At 42.8% G+C, this 19,969-nt stretch overlaps 1 protein-coding gene across 1 annotated transcript in view; it reads right to left on the reverse strand.

The window, feature by feature from the left end:
* Nucleotides 1–19,115, reverse strand: part of LOC139475881 (cation-independent mannose-6-phosphate receptor-like) — a 72,207-nt gene extending 53,092 nt beyond the window's left edge. Inside the window, exons 1-10 of the mRNA XM_071259093.1 lie at nt 18,961–19,115; nt 15,045–15,336; nt 14,091–14,328; nt 12,991–13,193; nt 11,279–11,441; nt 5,818–6,004; nt 4,994–5,097; nt 3,593–3,757; nt 3,051–3,173; nt 2,399–2,551 (exon numbers count right to left, since the gene is read on the reverse strand). Coding sequence (XP_071115194.1) covers nt 2,399–2,551; nt 3,051–3,173; nt 3,593–3,757; nt 4,994–5,097; nt 5,818–6,004; nt 11,279–11,441; nt 12,991–13,193; nt 14,091–14,328; nt 15,045–15,336; nt 18,961–19,115 — 1,783 coding nt within the window. The remainder of the gene's footprint in view (nt 1–2,398; nt 2,552–3,050; nt 3,174–3,592; nt 3,758–4,993; nt 5,098–5,817; nt 6,005–11,278; nt 11,442–12,990; nt 13,194–14,090; nt 14,329–15,044; nt 15,337–18,960) is intronic.
* Between the last annotated feature and the right edge of the window lie 854 nt (nt 19,116–19,969).

The following is a 19,969-nucleotide window of genomic DNA, read 5'->3' on the forward strand; positions in this document are numbered from 1 at the left end:
TCAACCATGTCACACACAATCAACCATGTCACACACAATCAACCACGTCACACACAATCAACCACGTCACACACAATCAACCACGTCACACACAATCAACCACGTCTCACACAATCAACCACGTCACACACTGCAACAACCACGTCACACACACAACCACGTCACACACAATCAACCATGTCACACACAATCAACCACGTCACACACAATCAACCATGTCACACACAATCAACCATGTCAACCACGTCACACACAATCAACCACGTCACACACTGCAACAACCACGTCACACACAATCAACCACGTCACACACAATCAACCACGTCACACAATGCAACAACCACGTCACACACAATCAACCACGTCACACACAATCAACCACGTCACACACTGCAACAACCACGTCACACACAATCAACCACGTCACACACAATCAACCACGTCAAACACAATCAACCACGTCACACACTGCAACAACCACGTCACACACAATCAACCACGTCACAAACAATCAACCACGTCACACACAATCAACCACGTCACACATTGCAACAACCACGTCACACACACAACTACGTCACACACAATCAACCACGTCACACACTGCAACAACCACGTCACACACAATCAACCACGTCACACACTGCAACAACCACGTCACACACAATCAACCACGTCACACACAATCAACCACGTCACACACTGCAACATCCACGTCACACACAACCACGTCACACACAATCAACCACGTCACACACTGCAACAACCACGTCACACACTGCAACAACCACGTCACACACAATCAACCATGTCACACACAATCAACCACGTCACACACAGCAACAACCACGTCACACACACAACCACGTCACACACAATCAACTACGTCACACACTGCAACAACCACGTCACACACAATCAACCACGTCACACACTGCAACAACCACGTCACACACAATCAACCACGTCACACACAATCAACCATATCACACACAATCAACCACGTCACACACTGCAACAACCACGTCACACACAATCAACCATGTCACACACAATCAACCACGTCACACACTGCAACAACCATGTCACACACAATCAACCATGTCACACACAATCAACCATGTCACACACAACCACGTCACACACAATCAACCAAGTCACACACAATCAACCACGTCTCACACAATCAACCACGTCACACACTGCAACAACCACATCACACACACAACCATGTCACACACAATCAACCATGTCACACACAATCAACCACGTCACACACTGCAACAACCACGTCACACACAATCAACCATGTCACACACAATCAACCATGTCACACACAACCACGTCACACACAATCAACCACGTCACACACAATCAACCACGTCTCACACAATCAACCACGTCACACACTGCAACAACCACGTCACACACACAACCACGTCACACACAATCAACCACGTCACACACTGCAACAACCACGTCACACACAATCAACCACGGCACACACAATCAACCACGTCACACACAATCAACCATGTCACACACAATCAACCACGTCACACACAATCAACCACGTCACACACAATCAACCACGTCACACACAATCAACCACGTCACACACTGCAACAACCACGTCACACACACAACTACGTCACACACAATCAACCACGTCACACACTGCAACAACCACGTCACACACAATCAACCACGTCACACACTGCAACAACCACGTCACACACAATCAACCACGTCACACACAATCAACCACGTCACACACAATCAACCACGTCACACACTGCAACAACCACGTCACACACAATCAACCACGTCACACACTGCAACAACCACGTCACACACTGGAACAACCACGTCACACACAATCAACCACGTCACACACTGCAACAACCACGTCACACACACAACCACGTCACACACAATCAACCACGTCACACACTGCAACAACCACGTCACACACAATCAACCACGTCACACACAATCAACCACGTCACACACTGCAACAACCACGTCACACACACAACCACGTCACACACAATCAACCACGTCTCACACTGCAACAACCAAAAAAACTCTGGCTCCATATATCTCTCCTGTGTCCAACCCTCCACCCCAATTATCTCACCTGGTGTTCAACCCTAAACCCCCTATATCTCACATGGTGTTCACCCCCACCCCCTCTATCTCACACGTGGTGTGTAACCCCAACCTCCAATATCTCACCTGGTGATCAACCCCCACTCCCATTATATTATCTTACATGGTGTGCAACCCCAAACCCCTTATACCTGACCTGATGTTCAATCCAGAACCCCCTATATCTCATCTGATGTGCACCCCCTTCCCCCTATATCTCACCTGATGTTCACCCCCTATATCTCACCTGGTTTACATATGAAGGTTATTCTGGAGGAGGTGGACTTGCCCGGCTGGCAGCTGTCCCCCCCTGTGTAGGTTATCTGGATTGTCTTAGATGAGGGATCGTATGTTGGAGCCTGTGCGAAGCGGCCAAGCTTCTTGGTGTTACCTTTAGCATCTGCAACAAGACCCCTCATGCAACAACTGAACATGAAGCAGAAGCAGATACACATAACTGTACAATAATAACCAGTTGTAGCTGTGCAGTTGCTACCTCCTTCATCAAGCATTGAACCTATACAGAAAAACAACGTAGTCAATCAAAAATATAACTGAATGTTGTTCTTGATTCCGAAGCTCTAATCATGTGAACAGTGTACTACATGGCAAAATATTACCCTTAATCTTGCTTTTCAAACCGAAACCATTTTCTAAAATGTATTCAAATTTGAAATCCTTGCTATGTCATCAAAACAATTATAATGCTAAGATTGTACTGAAGTTTGAATAGTCCAACACTAAAGTCAGTCAAGGAATGGGTCCGAGAACTATGTTTGTTACTGTTGGCAACATATACGACCTCCATTCCATCTCAGTAGGGCCTTTATTTACATCATCACTGCTCCAAACAAACAAACAGATCACTTCAACATGTGTTTTATATTAACTGAGAATACCTTTCCTACAGATACTGCTGGCGGTGCAGCCTGTGGTGATGTTGAGGACGTCGTTGCAGACGTTGACGTAGTAGTGAGACTGCTCATACTGGTTCTCACCGTCCAGGGCGACCCAGTTTGAACCTGCGTGGGGGGGGGGGGGGGGGAGAAGTGTTCAAGGTTTAGTCATAGATGATATCATGGCCATGCCATGTACAAATGATCCAGGGACATTTGAATAATCTTCATATATGTAACACCTCTTTCAACCTACAACATGGTGTCCACCAGACAATGTCTGAAGAGACATTTACGGATATGACTAAGTTTGAAACTATTGTCACTATAATACAAGACAGCAAGCATGGCCCATTTCTTCAGCATGTTTAGCTTCATATTCATAAAGGGTCAAAACCTGCCTTACACATGTTTAGAAGTGGAATAGAGATATAACCTTCTTGATCAGCTGAAGATAAATCATGATAAATTGTACATCTATCTTGGTCCAAGTGAGCAAAAAGTAATAGGGTAAATTCTTGGAAACGAAAAATGAACCCACTCACCCGAGTTCCTGACGAGGGCTGACAGGTCATATCGCTGCTGGTTGTGATCAACCCGACACGCCCCCATGGCGAGACGGTTCTCACATGCGTACTTTGTCTCCCAGTCAAACAGGTAGGTGCAGTTGTTAGCCTCCCGAAACACTGGCCAGCCATGACCGTTGTTAGCTGTGGGGGGAAAAGGCAACAGTGAGATTGGCTGTTTGTTCTCATTATTATACTGATTGTGTATTGATGTAATCAAAGATATTTTAGAACATCATTTGATGAAACATTGAACACTCCTGGACTTAATAATAATGATATTGGTTATTGCATGAGGAGACCGAAACGACCATGGTCATCTTATTGCCACTTCAGTGACACCAATGCGCACAGGCATGGTGCTGATAGGTCAAAGGTAACAGGGGCACATGTTACATCTCTAAGGTGACGCAATTGCTGCTCTACAGATTGGGTCCCTTTGGTCCCTGTGGGGGAACATCACCTCCAGGATTAATAGATAAACAGCAAGTGATTCCGTGGCATTTTGATAGGCTAACCACATGCAATATTTGTACATTTATTTCTATAAACCTAAAATAATAAGACCACAGCTACTGACAGATCACTGTTTCCTGACTGGCCAATAATAGAATGGGCCGGGCTTGTGTTGCATTATTGCATTGAATGATGTCACAGATTTTGGATTGTCAACAGTTATGTTTGCGATAATAAAGTTTATAAACATTCTGTGAAGGTGTTATTGTTTTTGACATGTTTTTGTGTTTATGGAGTAATAATTGTAAAAATGGCTGTGCACATGATGCTGCACGTATAAACACAGTGTGCACACCATTTTTTAGGTTTCTACCTCTATAAATGTAAAAACATATTGAAGTAATTCTTAATTAAACACAGGGAATTGGTTCCCTTTACCATGTTTACTGTTTTCAGGTGGGGAGCATCACTTCCTGTGGATTTGTTGGCAAGTGAACTTTTTAAAAAAAAGAACTTGCAACTCTTGCTCCTTCAAACTGACTAATGTCCATTCAGAATCTAGGCAATATCATTCTTGACAATCCACAAAAAACATATGAATTTCATCCTTTCTGAAAGCTAATGACCAAGAAAGAGTTACAATAAGACACACACCTAGAGTAGACAGAAAAACAATCTGTGGTTATTGTCTTCACATCAATATCTCTGAACTGACCAGTAAACCATGATAATTGCTTCTTCTGGGACCCGTTTCTGAAAGTTATCCTTAAGCTAAGATGATCTTAAGTCTATGGTATAGCATGGGAGCTGTGATCATCTTAGTGCTAACAACGCTTTGAGGACAGGGGCCTGGCCTTAGTGACAAAACTGATGATACTTTCACAAGGTACACTGTGACATTCTGACAACAAGTAGTCCACATACCTGCGGTCATGTTGCATTTGAATGTGATGATGGTGTTCCTTCTGAAATGGGTGTGGCATGCTGTTCCATCTTTGTAGGTCAAGGTCAGCTCTCCATCTGTCATTCTATGATTAAAAGCAGTATGTATGTGTTTAGACAATTACACTGCTCCTGCTAAGAAATATGTGCATTTCTATGGTCAAAAAACCACATTTTCCTCAACTGTATCTAAATCAGCCATCAGATCCTGGATAGTCTAAGGGATGCAACTCTTTACTTGAAATTGTGGTGCCTTAGATGACAATGATTATGATGAAAATTATGTATGTCAAACTTAAAAAATACTAAAAAAAGGAGTCAACAGTAAATTTTAAAGTGACCATCCAATCCTCATTTTACTGGGCTCTTACCACAACCATTGGGACTTGATATATTGGTCCTTGGATCATCTAAAAAACATTAAGACATGACCAAGAGTCCACTGATTGACTATGTCCCTCAGCAAACAAATTGTGAAAAGAACATCTGGACCAAACAATCCAGTGATTGACATCATGAGCATCAATCTATGTAACTGGGATAGGATGACATGCATCAACCAAGTCAACAAGCCTGATCACCGGATCCTGTTTGTCACCTCTTACAGCAAGCATGTGTTGCTGAAGGCCTATTCTAACCTGGATCTTCACAGGTTGTTCAAAATTATTTATTTCATTAAAAGAATATATTTATCATTTTAGATATATTTTAACATTGAATTCAATGCAAGAATGTAGAACTAAACCATTGACACAAGCTGCAGACATGGCCTCTGAGCAAGTCTAGATAAATCCTATTGTCTGTACCTGAGTTTCATGGTATCTTTCTTTCCGAGGCTCTTGGCAAACGTGGACTCGTGTTCCTTCAACTGGCAGACTGATGCGGAGTCCTTCTTCTCAGGACACTCCAGCCCCAGGGAATCACACACATTGAGGACGTACACATAGTGGTCGTTTCCGTCAGACACGTTCATCTTGTATGGGTGGTCAGAAGCTGGAACACAGGCAGACGGTCAAAACTGTGAGTTGTGTATCGCATACATCAGCAGTTCTAAGTCTGTTGGGAGCAGTTCAATGTAACATGTATGGGAATGTATGCTGAAATCTAAGCTATTTTAATGGAAATCTTCCCGATTTTTCACTGCTTAAAATACTTTTCTTGATAAGTACTGTATCTTTTTTCTTTCTCTGAATTCCAAATTTTACCAAAAACGGCCTTTTATTGTGGAAAAATAGATACCACACTGCTAATGAAATATTAAGTTTGATCAATATTTGTCAGAACAATATCATTGTTTTCTTTCTCATTCTGCTAACCAGGTGGGTTCAGTTACCATAGAAACATATGATGTTATCCATTGTATCATGATGTCATTGGAGACATAGCACTCTAGAATGACATCACACCTGTCTCACAACAAACCCGTGTTTTTTACAACACAAACAATGACAACTTCAATCTTGTAGAATTTTCCTATTCGGAATATTCTATAAGTAATACGTTACCACTGTTATACCGAGGCTGTTGTCTCCCACAACTGCTGCTATAGCGAAATCTACCACAGAGATCTCTATTACCTCATGCAGCACGTGCGTAGCCACCCAGCTGCCATGTGACACCCTTCACTCTTGTCTCTTGCGAGAGCAAGTGCTCGGGGGACGGACGGGCGGGCAGCAGCCCAGTGATAACGTATTACTTATAGAATATTCCGAATTGGAAAATTCTACAAATTACATTAAGTAATACGTTACCACTGTTATACCGAGGCTGACTACCACAGTAGGCGGTGGGGAGCACCTACAACCCGAATCCTGACTGCTAGCGTTCCTTCTGACCAGCGGAAGTAAACACCAAGGCGGAAGCACTCGATGCACATGCACCTAGCTAGGCTTTACCCTATAGGAATACCAAGGCACTGTCAAGCGCATACCGTAAGGCTCAATCGTCATTGCCAAAACGATTGGTGACTCCAAACGGCCCCACTGGATAGGTATTTCATCGCCGCAGCGGATGAGAACACTGTATCCGCGTGAGCTTAATCTTAGATCAGGTTAAACAGTCGAAAAGAGGGAAATTAATTTCATTCAGACCGTATATCCCAGAGCAAGCCTACTTAAAGTATGCATTAGGCGCGTGACCTAATTCCAGTATTTGTAAGCATGCATCACAAGGTTGGGATACACGACAGACAATTAAATACATAATTGTCAAAATACAAATAAGGACAAAGCACACAAAAAGCCGCCCTCACCTGTGGTGTGAGTGCGTTGGTTTTCAGGACCCCAACTCCTGAACCCACGGCAGTGGGAACATTGGAGTCGACCCAGATTGACCACCGTGCAAGGTCTGACGCCTGAGGAGGTCGGAATTGCGCTGGGCACACCCCTTAGGTGCCCGCTTCGCCGCGATCCGCGGGCCAAGACGGTGCACACTCTCCACGACGGCATCAGCGACCTGTTTGAGGTAATGATTGGCTAAAACCGAGTCAGAACGCCAGTAACAACCTCGTAATATTCTGCGAACAGAGATATTCGAGTGTAGGGCAAATGTTGCCGCTAGCGCCCTGATCTCGTGCGGGTTTGACCCCGCTACCGGTAACCCCCGAGACCGGTACGCCAGATTGATGACAGAACGAAGCCACAACGCAATCGAGTTGCAAGTTATGTCAACCGTGCGATTAGGGTTACACAATATGAACAGACGGTCACGCCCTTGTCTACGTTCATTCGAAGCCTTAAGATAATACTTAAGGTCCCTAACCGGACACAGCGCTCTGTCCTCAGTATCAGCAGGATGTAAGATTTCTTTGAGTGATCTTACAGTGAATTCTCTCTCCGTTTGCCCGATTCTCTGATTCTTGGCAACGAAGCCAATGAGCAGGCCCAGGCGGACCGCTCCTTCATCACCCCTATCGAAATCGTACCTTGGCGACATCGAGTGCATGAATGTCGGATACACATGCCGCCGTGGCAAAGGAGAGGAGAAATGCTGTTATCACCAGCTCTTTGGAGTGACTTGTACCCATAGCAAGTGAGACATGAAACGAGCAATATCCTGCACAGATACCTTATCTGGTGAATGAATGTGATGTTTACAACATCACTTCGTGAAAATAACCCAACGTGCATTATACACCTTCTGGGTAGAATCACGATGCATACTAACGTATGCCCGAGACGCCCGGCGAGAAAAACCTTTACTCCTCAGACGCTCGGTGCCAACATCCACGCGTGCAGATTGAACTGCCCTGCGTTTGGATGAAGCTCACGGGTGTGAGGGTGGATCAAGAGATCCGGTCTCACAGGCAGTGGAAGTGGCGACTGCGTGACCTGGGTCAGCAAGTCGGGGTACCACGATCTGTTCGGCCACATGGGCGCGATCAGTAACATTCGACCGCGAACTCCTCGGAGCCGGCTTAGAATGTGTGGTATCAACGCTGTCAGCGGGTAAGCATATGCGTCCAAGCCCGTCCAGTCTAACGCGAGAGCATCCTGTTGCACCGCTAAGACTTTGGCAATCATCGCCTGAAACTTGTGCCACCCGTCTGGGGGGACAAAGAGGCGATGGGACACCGTGTTGAACCGACCTCCGATGAACTGCAAGTTCTGAGAAGGGGTTAACTCGCTCTTGGGGAGATTGATAATCCACCCCAAATGCTCCAAGAGCCGACGTGCGAAAATGAGATGGCGTGACAGGGCGTCCGTCATTCGATTTGCTACTAGCGAGTCGTCCAGGTACGCGAAGTACCGGACACCCCTCCGGTGGAGGAACCCCACTATGGGGGTGGTTAACCGGGTGAACAGCCAGGGAGCGGATGAAAGACCGAATGGGAGTACAACCCATTCGTAGTGCCTGTCTTGAAAGACAAACCTGAGATACTTGTGATGAACCGGGTGAATCGGAACATGCAGATAAGCATCCTTCAGGTCGATCGAAGCGAGGCAGTCGGCCGGCATGATCAGTGCTTTCAGGTCCGCCAAGCTCAACATTCTGAACTTGGGCGGCTTGCGCAGGTAGAACTCGTTGAACGATTTCAAGTTGTGAATCATTCTGAGTTCGGCACTGTCCTTCTTGGGAACGAGAAATATCCTGGAGTAAAAACCCCGGTGTTATTTCTGGTAGAGCTAACTCCCGAACTGCCCTCTTCTCCACCAACCTGCCGATGGCATTGGCGAGGAAGGGAAGATCGGTTTCCGAATAGAAAAAAGCGAGGGCGTCCAGCCGGTGCAAGGTAGCTTGCGTTACCGTAGCAGCCGGTGGGGCACGGACACCCAACCGCTCAACATGGGCCTCCGCGGTACGACCAGCCTCGGGAAAGGCAAGGTCATGTACCAGGAATAAACCCTTTCTCCACGACGTCGGAGGCAACGGGAGACCCTGACCGGAGGCCGCCGCGAAGGCGTTCTCCAAGGAAGGCTTGATACCGCGCAGCAAGGTCGATGCGGGGAAAGCCGTGTCGGAAGACTCATCGTATACCTCGGAAGAACCCAGAGAGCCGTGGATTCCCCACGGTACCGGCCGGGGCTGGCATGTCCTCAATGAGGTCATAAACCATGGCCACGTGGTCCTTAACCGATAGCAGGAGCAACGGTTCGGGGGAAGGACCGGTGACCACGGGAGCCGCCGCCGTACAGGTGGACCACGCGGCCACCGAAGTGGCCGGGGACGGAACAGCCAGCGGCCTATCCTGAGATAAGGCCGCCAGCTTGGAGTCCACAAGTTTTGCAAGCAATGCAGCGACGGAATCCCCAGACAGCCCACGGGCCGCCAAGGGATCCGCCGCAGCTGTGGTGGTAGTACCCGCAAGGGGACCCTGAACGGACGAGCCGGCCAACACAGGGGTGGAAACGGACTGCACTGTTCACCACCGTTGCTAACAACTGGACATACAGCCGGTAACGCTCGTTTGCGGCACACCCCGCAGCTCCTTGTTGCGGGGATAGAGGGGGTGGAGGACGGCGAAACATCCATGTCAGACATTTTGTTTGTACTATGAACAAAGAGCAAAACATGGTTACAACACACGCACCACAAATATTCACAAACGAGTATTTTCACCAGAAAATAAACGAGCAATGCGTATATAGAACATACACATATAACATATAGAGGAATAAGTGATGTAAAAAAACCAAGTATACCAGAACATGGGGAACGTAAGACGCAACGTGCATACGAGACACCCCGCAAGTATATAGAAAAAAGGGCGGGAAAATATTTCCTTTTGGCGGGAAAGATATTTCCAAGTGTAGTTACAGCAAACGCCCCGTAAAAGCACAGTTTATTGGAGAGAATCAACAGTAATAAATATCACCGAATGGTCGGAGAAACAGGAACGCTTAAGCAGTTTATTGTACGTCTTGCTAGAGCAAGCGAAGAGACAAGAGTGAAGGGTGTCACATGGCAGCTGGGTGGCTACGCACGTGCTGCATGAGGTAATTGAGATCTCTGTGGTAGATTTCGCTATAGCAGCAGTTGTGGGAGACAACAGCCTCGGTATAACAGTGGTAACGTATTACTTAATGTAATAATGTCTATCAATGTCTATCAATGTCAATCAGTCATTAAATCAACACCTCCAACATGATGGTCTGGTTAATCTTGATTAAAAACAACTTTTTTTATAGCATGCAAAGGACATGTTGGAATTCATTCACAATACTGTCAGAGCTACTCTCACTGACAACCCTGACAACAAACCTTGACTCTTTGACAAACCTTGACTCACTGACAACAAACTTTGACACTTTGACAAACATTGGCTCACTGACAACAAACCTTGACTCTTTGACAAACCTTGACTCACTGACAACAAACCTTGACTCACTGACAACAAACCTTGACTCTTTGACAAACCTTGACTCACTGACAACAAACTTTGACACTTTGACAAACCTTGACTCACTGACAACAAACCTTGACTCTTTGACAAACCTTGACTCACTGACAACATACCTTGACACTTTGACAAACCTTGACTCTTTGACAAACCTTGACTCACTGACAACAAACATTGACTCTTTGACAAACCTTGACTCACTGACAACAAACATTGACTCACTGACAAACATTGAGTCACTGACATGCTTGACTCACTGACAAACCCTGACCCATGTACAAAATTCCTTTGAAAAATAAAGAAGAAAGAAAATAGAAAACTGACATCCCAGCTCTCTCCGTACTACTGCTACCCCAAACAGTCACCCTTACACAACACACATCAAAATGTGGTACACTAGACATTATGTAACGGTCACCCCTACTTACCAAGTGGCTTTCTAAGAGGGGAAAGATCAATGTCGATGTGGTGGTTTTCCTGGGTCAGCATACATGTGTCACTGGTCAGTGAGGATTCTGGACATGCATACTCTGTCTTCCACTCGATCTGGTTGTGACAGAGTCTGTCATCAATCAGCAGAGGATCCTTACTCTGAAAGTCAAGGATGCAGAATACACACACTGTTCAGTGTTTCATATTGTATAATTCACTTAGCATTCTTTGAACACACAATTCAGTGAGGCTTACTGTCATTGGTAACTCACTTCCTAGATTTGTCTAAACAACCAGTGTCGATGATGAACTGAAAGTGATCTCTAAAATGCATCATGGGTATATTATCAGTCTAGTTAAACAAATGTTGTTTTTGAATAGGATAACCATGATAACAACAGTCATCAGGTGATGACATATCTCCCCTGGTCTGGTTACCTCCCTTGACTTAGTTAAGATGCCACAACACTCCATGTTGCCCCAAAAATCAAGCACTTGATTATGTTGTTGTTTGTTGTTCAACAGTGTTCAATGCCGCACTCAGCAATATTCCAGCTATTTGACAATGTTCTGTAAATAATCGAATCTGGATCAGACAAACCAGTAATTGATATCATGAGCATCAATCCACACAATTGGGATACGATGACATGCATCAACCAAGTTGGCAAATCTGACCACCCGATCCTCTTAGTCGCCTCTTACGACAACCATACAGGTGCCTTTTACGGCAAGCATGGCTTGCTGAAGACCTATTCTGACCCGGATCCTCACGGGGGAGCACTTGAACTCTTCCTGCCAGAATGCTGCTTGATGAAGTCAGAGTAGGGGTGGTTTCAAAGGTCAAATGGAAAAAACTGAGGGGTGATGGGTTTTCTTCAACATAACATGCATGTGTGTGTTTATTATGTGTGAGTCGAAAAGCTTTTCAACTTTAAAACTTTAAAACTTTAAAAGAAATAATTATCAATGCCTACACATTTCATGCATTTGCCTATGTCAATATTCAAACTCATCGAAAAATAAACATACAATTATTTTGATTAATTAGTTAATTGTCCATGGCTACATTAGTCAGCTTCTCTATGTATTTAATGGGAAAGAGAAAATATTGCAATGATCAAAATTTCATTGATTTTCCTCCCTCAAATTGGTGTTATCAAAACACTAATTCTTTCTGTCAGGCAGGCTTTCAATGGTATTGATGGCGACTTGTTTCCACTGAAAGTACATTTCAATAGCATCACCTTTATCTTTGTAAGGGAAAACTATATATATGTACCGTTTTTGACTTAATAAGCGCTCTGACCACTCAAAAAATTAGAAATAGGGGGCTCTTATTAGAATATAATTTTGGTGAGAAAAAAAAAACAGAGTTGAAAGATTGTAAATTTTGTAGCTTATGCTGACAGCCTGAAATGACAAAAAAAAGAAAAGTATGTGTGTATCATACACGACATATATTTTCCAGTATTCAATTGCCCATAATTAAGGGTGCATATATATCACATGAGGGTGTATTATACACGAATAAATAAGTCTTGTGTACATTGATCAATCAGAAGGGGTGCTAATTGGGATTGTTCACTAGCCAATATATTAGCAAATATTGCCATGGGCACTTATAAGAGCGGGGAGCTTATTACGGTGAATACGGTATATCTTTGTCTTTCCAACATTTTTATACTCTCTAAACATGTGCACTTACCCCTCCTCTGGCAGGACACACAAATGTAATAGTTGTAGTTGGATTGTCCACACATCCAGCTGGCTTTACAGAAGTCTTATACTGCAGCAACAGGTTGCCGTCAACAGAGTGCTGTAGACCGCCAGATGGCTGGCCCATATCCTCACCCTTGCCATCAAGGATCCGACATGCACTTGAGCCAACAGGACATTTGCTGGATGGATCTTAAAATGAAAGGGTCCATTAGTTTTTTCCTCTATTATATAAATCTAGGTACACCTAAATCTTCAAACTTAAAAAATGTTAAACATGTCAAATTTATGTTAACATTTGGGCTATGATCAGAATCCCTGACTTTTATGCTTTATCATGTTCATTCCAAACACTTTATTGACTAAAAATGGAAAAATATGAATGGCCAAAGGGACTATTACAGTATTATTAAGTTCACAAGTTTTAGCCTTGTGAGAGAGATGTAAAATATCTTAATCATTGCTATGTCATAATCCATATTAATATTTCCTAGCATTGTGTCTTCACAGAAATACAAAATACCAACACTGTAAATATGGTAGGCAAAATGATTAAAGGCGTAAAAAGGATATCAGTATCAGAGTTTCCATTGTGTACACCTAAACACAAGACACAACATGTTTCCAAAAATATGTAATTTTATCATGTTTATCATGACAGCTCTAGCTGACATAGGTTACAGCCTGTTAACCTCCCTACAGCGTGTAGTCTTTGCCTTGTATATCTCGCGGATTATGATAATTAGTGATAGAATATGAGTACTAGATTCTTTGGGACTGACCAATTCCCAATAAACATGCCATTATACATCAAGAAATTTTAGTTTTAAGTGTGGTAAAATTCCAAAGTGTAAACTAGGGTTAAATTCAAAATATAGTACGACAATAAGAATAGAACATTGATAAATACACAAATCTAACATTAGCCTACTCGCACCAGGCTTTTATGACAAGTAGCGGGTACTGGAGATCTATTCTCCTCAAAATGCCCAAAGATAATCATTCTTTACATAAATTTATACCTACATTGATGAACAAAACACACCTAACGTCTAAACTGTTTGTGGCTTATTGTACACATGAACCTACCAGCGCCAGCTCCTGTAATGTCTCGACAGATGTTGATGTAAAACTGACGATTCCCAGTTGAGTCCACTAAATGGGCGCCGGTTGTTTTAGCCAAGGGAGATAAGTCATATTTTTCATTCTTGAGATACAGATAGCAAGGCACTTCATTCACAGGTTTAGTAATGTCTTCACAGAACACATGAGATTCCCATTCAAAGTATGTGGAACATTCAAACTCTCCCAAGAATACTGGTGAGCCCTGAAAATGACAAATCATGAAACTAAACACTGTGAAGTGTTGCGTGAAATGTTTGATGCAGATAGCTAACGTTGTCTTGTTTGTTGTTTATTGCAGTACTCAGCAATATTCCAGCTGTATGACTGGGGTCAGTAAACAATCCAGTCTGGACCAGACAATCCAGTGATTGACTTCATTAGCATCTATCTAAGTGAGTGTGTGGGGAGTTTGGTTCAACGCCGCTTTTAACAGTATTCCAGTTATATCGCGGCATGTCAGGTTAATATGGGAGGAAAGCCCAAAGTGATGCACGTCTCAGATGTTTACCACTTCGGTGAAACCTACGAGCACGGGTATGGTGCTGACAACCCTAGAAACAAAATCGGGGCGAACCGGGATTCGAACCCACAATCACAGGTTTCTGGCGTGCCCAAGGGACGCAACTCTGCATAGCGAATTGTGGCGCCTTAGACGACTGGGCCACCCGTGCCCCCGCATCTATCTAAGCAATTGGGATATCAAGACATGCATCAACCAAGTCAGTGAGCCTGGCTACCCGATCCTGTTGGTCGCCTATGTCAACAAGCATGGCTGTCTGAAGACCAATTCAAACCCAAATCTGCAGCACTGAGAACTAAGAGAGACATCATGAAGCAAGAGACAAGCATTCAGTTGGTCAAACACAACAAGAACAAAAATTCATATTCATATCTATTAATAATATTGACACTGCTTACCAATGTTTTTCCACACTTAAAGTAAATGACAGTCGTTCTGTATTCCGTCGGCATCCGTGGGCATGATTCACCACGGAAGAATACAATAACCTCTCCATCTTTGCTATCTTTTGTTGTATTGAAGGTAGATGTGTAGTTGCCAAGAGAGACAGACTTTTCTCCCCTGGTCAGCTGGCAGACTGATGTCTTTGCCGGACACTCATTGGCTGCGTTTGAAACTCTTACAGCTTCGCACAAGCTAATTTTGTATGTTGTGTTTCCATCGTTTGATGACGATATCCAAGGATTATATCTAAAAAAATAAGACATATATTATCTCACACAAGATCGAATCGCCATCAACCCATCAAGCTTGTAAATATAAAATACACAAGTCCTTAAATGTTAGTGTGTCTTATGACCTTACTACCAGCTGATTAGCCCTAAACATGTAACTTGTCATTTTTGTTTTATTTTTTATTCATTTTTCAGGAATCACCCAATGGGCTAACAACATTGCATACACAATGCCATTTAGAAAGTGGTCAAATGTAACAAATGTTATATTTGGGATAATAGTTTCTTTGTAAAGTACAAATTCTACTTTTGGGGGGGGGGGGGGGGGGTGAGTCCCATCCAGTCTGACAACTGCTAGTCTAGCATGTCTAGATCACATACTTTGTGTACCCCTCTGACAAGAGTAAATTGGCATGGCTCCCATGGTCATGATGGTCAAAAGCTATGAATACACGCGTGACAATGCCATTTAGAAAGTGGTCAAATGTAAGAAATGTTATATTTGGGATAACACTTTCTTTGTAAAGTACAAATTCTAGTACTTTTGGGGGGTTAAGTCCCATCAGGGATTCAAACCCACATTCTCAGAGTGAGCATAGAGATGATCCTCATCCCCAGGACAATGTACTTTACTAAGAAAGTGTTATCGCAAATATAAAATTTGTTGTTTGCAATCTTGTAATGGTAATTACAATTTAAAGTGAGTGAGTATGGTTTTACTTTGCTTTTAGCAACATTCCATCAATATCAAACCAGGGGGGCACCAGAAATGGGCTTCACACATTGTACCCATGTGGCGACGAAACTTCGGCATGTTGAGCAAACGCTTTAACCCCACTTCCTCAATTGGAAAGAAATGATTTTGACATACATGATCATAGAGACGTGGTAGTAATTTAACTGACTAGATGTAGTTAGGTAAACAAACACCCAATTTACGTTTAATTTATGTATTGATCAGGTGAGCAGAACAGACCAAACTTCCATTCATTATTATGGTGATTATTATTTACTTTGTCTACAAATTTCAGTATCTGAATAATAATATTTTGAGAAGCATGGTTCAGACATGTAAGAGTGACTCAGAGTGGTAGGCCGATCTACATCATTCATTTTGAGTATGATAACCGTGCTTCCAACACATTAATCAAACTGACAGAACCGCTAAATAGGAGGAGTAAGAGAGTTTGATGACGCCTTGAGCAGTATTTCCATTATTATTGCATGTTGTTTGTTTGTTGTTTAACGCCGCAGTCAGTAATATTCCAGCTATATGATGGCAGTCTGTAAATAATCAAGTCTGGATCAGACAATCCAATGATTGACATCATGAGCATCGATCCACGCAATTGGGACAGAAGACATGCTACAAAGTCAGCGAGCCTGACCACCCGATCCGGTTAGTCGCCTCTTACGACAAGCATAGTCGCCTTTTACGACAATAGGTTGCTGAAGACCTATTCTGATCAGGATCTTCACAGGTTATCAGGGCATGTCTGCATATGGAGAGCTTTGGAAACATCAAGGAAAGGACAGTAAACTGTGTAAAATGTCTTAAAATTCAAAGCCATGGAAGCGATTTGTTCATATTATTTGATGACAATATTATTATCAGTGCTCCAGATAAGCTGCATATATGAGTAAAGTAAGTACCCAATCATATTTGTGTTTCATGCTTATATATATGCATTAAATTGTTTCTTAAAAATAGTATAACAACACTGTGCTTAACATGTTAACCACCCAATGTAACCTTTTCAGCTTGCATACCTGTATGACCTTAAAGATTGCTAGTTACTGACTGGCTGCAGGTATCATGTGTATATGAACTCTACAACAGTGATAATGCAAAAAATTGCTACATTTCGCTTCATGTTATTTAGAAATGTATCGTCATTGTGACACACATGGGGGATAGCACGGACCAGAGCTCCAGATAAGCTGCGTATCTGCGTAAAATACGCATCAGAAATGCAGAAATACGCAGTAACATAAAATCCAAGCGTATCAAATACGCAACGAACAATACAGATACGCTACAAAAATAAAACTTGTGCGTATCATCAAAATATTGTGAAGTAACCCTGCGTATTCGATTTGCAAATTAGTAACTTATTTTGAAATTATAAACGGGCTTTCCGTCAACCTTGCCAAACTCCACGATGACAGTTACATCATGATCATTTGCCATCACACTTTCTTGTGGAAGTATCGTGGTATTTTTGAGTCCTATAAAGCTCTCGAACCCACACGACACCAGTTTGCAGGGACTAGATGAATAGTGTTTTTAAATATTTAACTTAAATACCCACATGTGTAAAAACTAGTGGGTAACAGAAATTTGAATACCCAGATAGAATTACTGATACCCAATGATTTTAAAATGCATGGGTAAAATACCCACAACACCAAAAGCTTATCTGGAGCTCTGACGGACAGATGCAAATTTGAAGTCACCTGAAACAGCATTGTAACCAGAAATATGTTTAAAAAAGGTTCACCCATTGGTTTAAAAATATGCACCAGACTGGATCCTAGGGAGTAAAAATATATTGAACACCCAAAGAAAACTATCAATACATTTACTCACCCAAAGTGAGGAATAAAATGAAAGTAAATATTCAATGGCTTAAAGATTTATCAGAGCCAAGTACTATCAGTATTGTGTAACCACCAACAGATTAACTGTGCAGTCATCCCTATGTTCTCTGCCTGATTACTTGCATATCTGGGGAAGATACCAAATGACCCTGACACTTCTTAATTTTAGAGGTGAGGTGAAATGAGTTTTAATGTCTCGTTCAGATTATAGAGCTTATACAGCGATGTGCAAGCTGGCAAGGTACGATGTCATCTGTGGGATGACTCTGTGGCCTGCTACACACTCCCCCGTCAGCAATTCCCAAGCCACATAGTAGATCATAGTAAGGGGCTGAGACTCATCTTGCTCAATAGTAATATGAATGTGCTCAGGCCCATTTTTTTTCATTTAATTTAGTGGCCATAAGATTTTTGAGTCCTGTGATGGGACATGAACCACAGACCTTCATTTCTGAGGTTGAACAACTGGGTGCCATTGAACAAAACAACCTTAGCGCTACGACTGTCGTAAGTCTATGTTAAGGTATGGGAGTTACTATCACCTTAGCACTAAGATCGCTTTGTACAACGACATCTTGGTCCACATGACCAAATAAAAGGTAAGGAAGTCATCTGCGGGATGACTCCACATCCTGCTACATTGGCATGTGTGATACTGTTGTGCACTGATTTGTCAAGTTGTTATGACCAGTGACTTCTGATACCCTAAGCAAACAGGATCAAATTCTTGTTGTTATTATTAGGTTTTGGCCTTGTCACTCATTTGGTGATAGGCAAATCCATCTCAATCAGTGTGATTTTGATTTCACGCCACTGACGGTGACAGTGCCAAAATTTCAACTTCAAAACACAATTTCTGTGTTCTGACATTTCATTTGGCAACAAGCGTAGTCTAGGTAGCAGCCCCGCAGAGAATGTAGTTATGATAGTCCAAATTACCAATGATGATTCGGGTAAATAAAACCCGGAAAATGTTTAAATTAATGTTTGACTTTTGTCATGTGATCTCTACTTCCTTGTTTTTTAGCACTCTACTTACTTTGAAAGCATTTTGACATCGTATCCGTGAATAGTACAGTCATCTCCAAAACTTTGGGGTATTGATGAAACAACTATTATGAAAATGAATAGCAAAATGCTTGACTGCATCGATTGTCCGAGGTACGGACAACTTTTCATGCTGGCAGTCGCCATTTTCACAACACTGTGCGCAGTTGGGTTCCGCGCATCTATTAATAATTGATCACATGATAGTCACGGGACTTTGACCGATGACACATCACGTGACTGGATTGTCTTCATTGTTAACGCAAGAACGTCTGATAAATTTGAGGTCCTAACTTTATCATGTAATGTTACTGTACTGTTATAATATTTTACACGTACAGTTTATGTATAAAGAATGCACAGTCTTTACTCCTTCATTAACATAAGTTGATTCCCTTATACCTCAAACATTTATTCTCTCTCTCTCTCTCTCTCTCGCTCTCTCGTTTATAAAATTGCCATGTATAGTTCAGAAGCGTATTTTATCTTCCCAAAACTGAGTAGAGAACTATGGGTACAATGTGTAATGTCACCTAAATATCTGGTGGCTGCCGTGATATTGTTGAAATATTGCTGAACGCGGCGTAAAGCCGTACTAATTCACTCCACGTTTTTGTTTGACCCGCGAAGATCCGTTACAGAGAATAGGTCTTCAGCAACCCCAATCTCATTAAAATCAGACCTTAGTTCTCGCTACCGCTAAACAAACAAACTTTGTTTAGCAGTAGCGAGAACTAAGACCTGATTTTAATGAGATTGCAGCAACTCATGCTTGCCCCAAAGGCTACTTTGTTTGCCGTAAGAGGTGACTAACGCGATCGGGTGGTCAGGCTCGCTGACAACGTACCCCAACTGAGTAGACCGATGCTCATGATGTCAATCACTGGATTGTCTGGTTCAGACTCGATTATCGGAAAAGTAAAACCTAATCTGATTCAACAAACGTAAATATTCACATGGGAAGTAGAAATTTATATAGAGTCTCTTTGTAGACCTTTTCC

The sequence above is a fragment of the Haliotis cracherodii genome, unplaced genomic scaffold (genome assembly GCF_022045235.1).
Source record: "Haliotis cracherodii isolate W230 unplaced genomic scaffold, xgHalCrac1.p SCAF_3, whole genome shotgun sequence".
Taxonomy (NCBI): Eukaryota; Metazoa; Mollusca; class Gastropoda; order Lepetellida; family Haliotidae; genus Haliotis; species Haliotis cracherodii.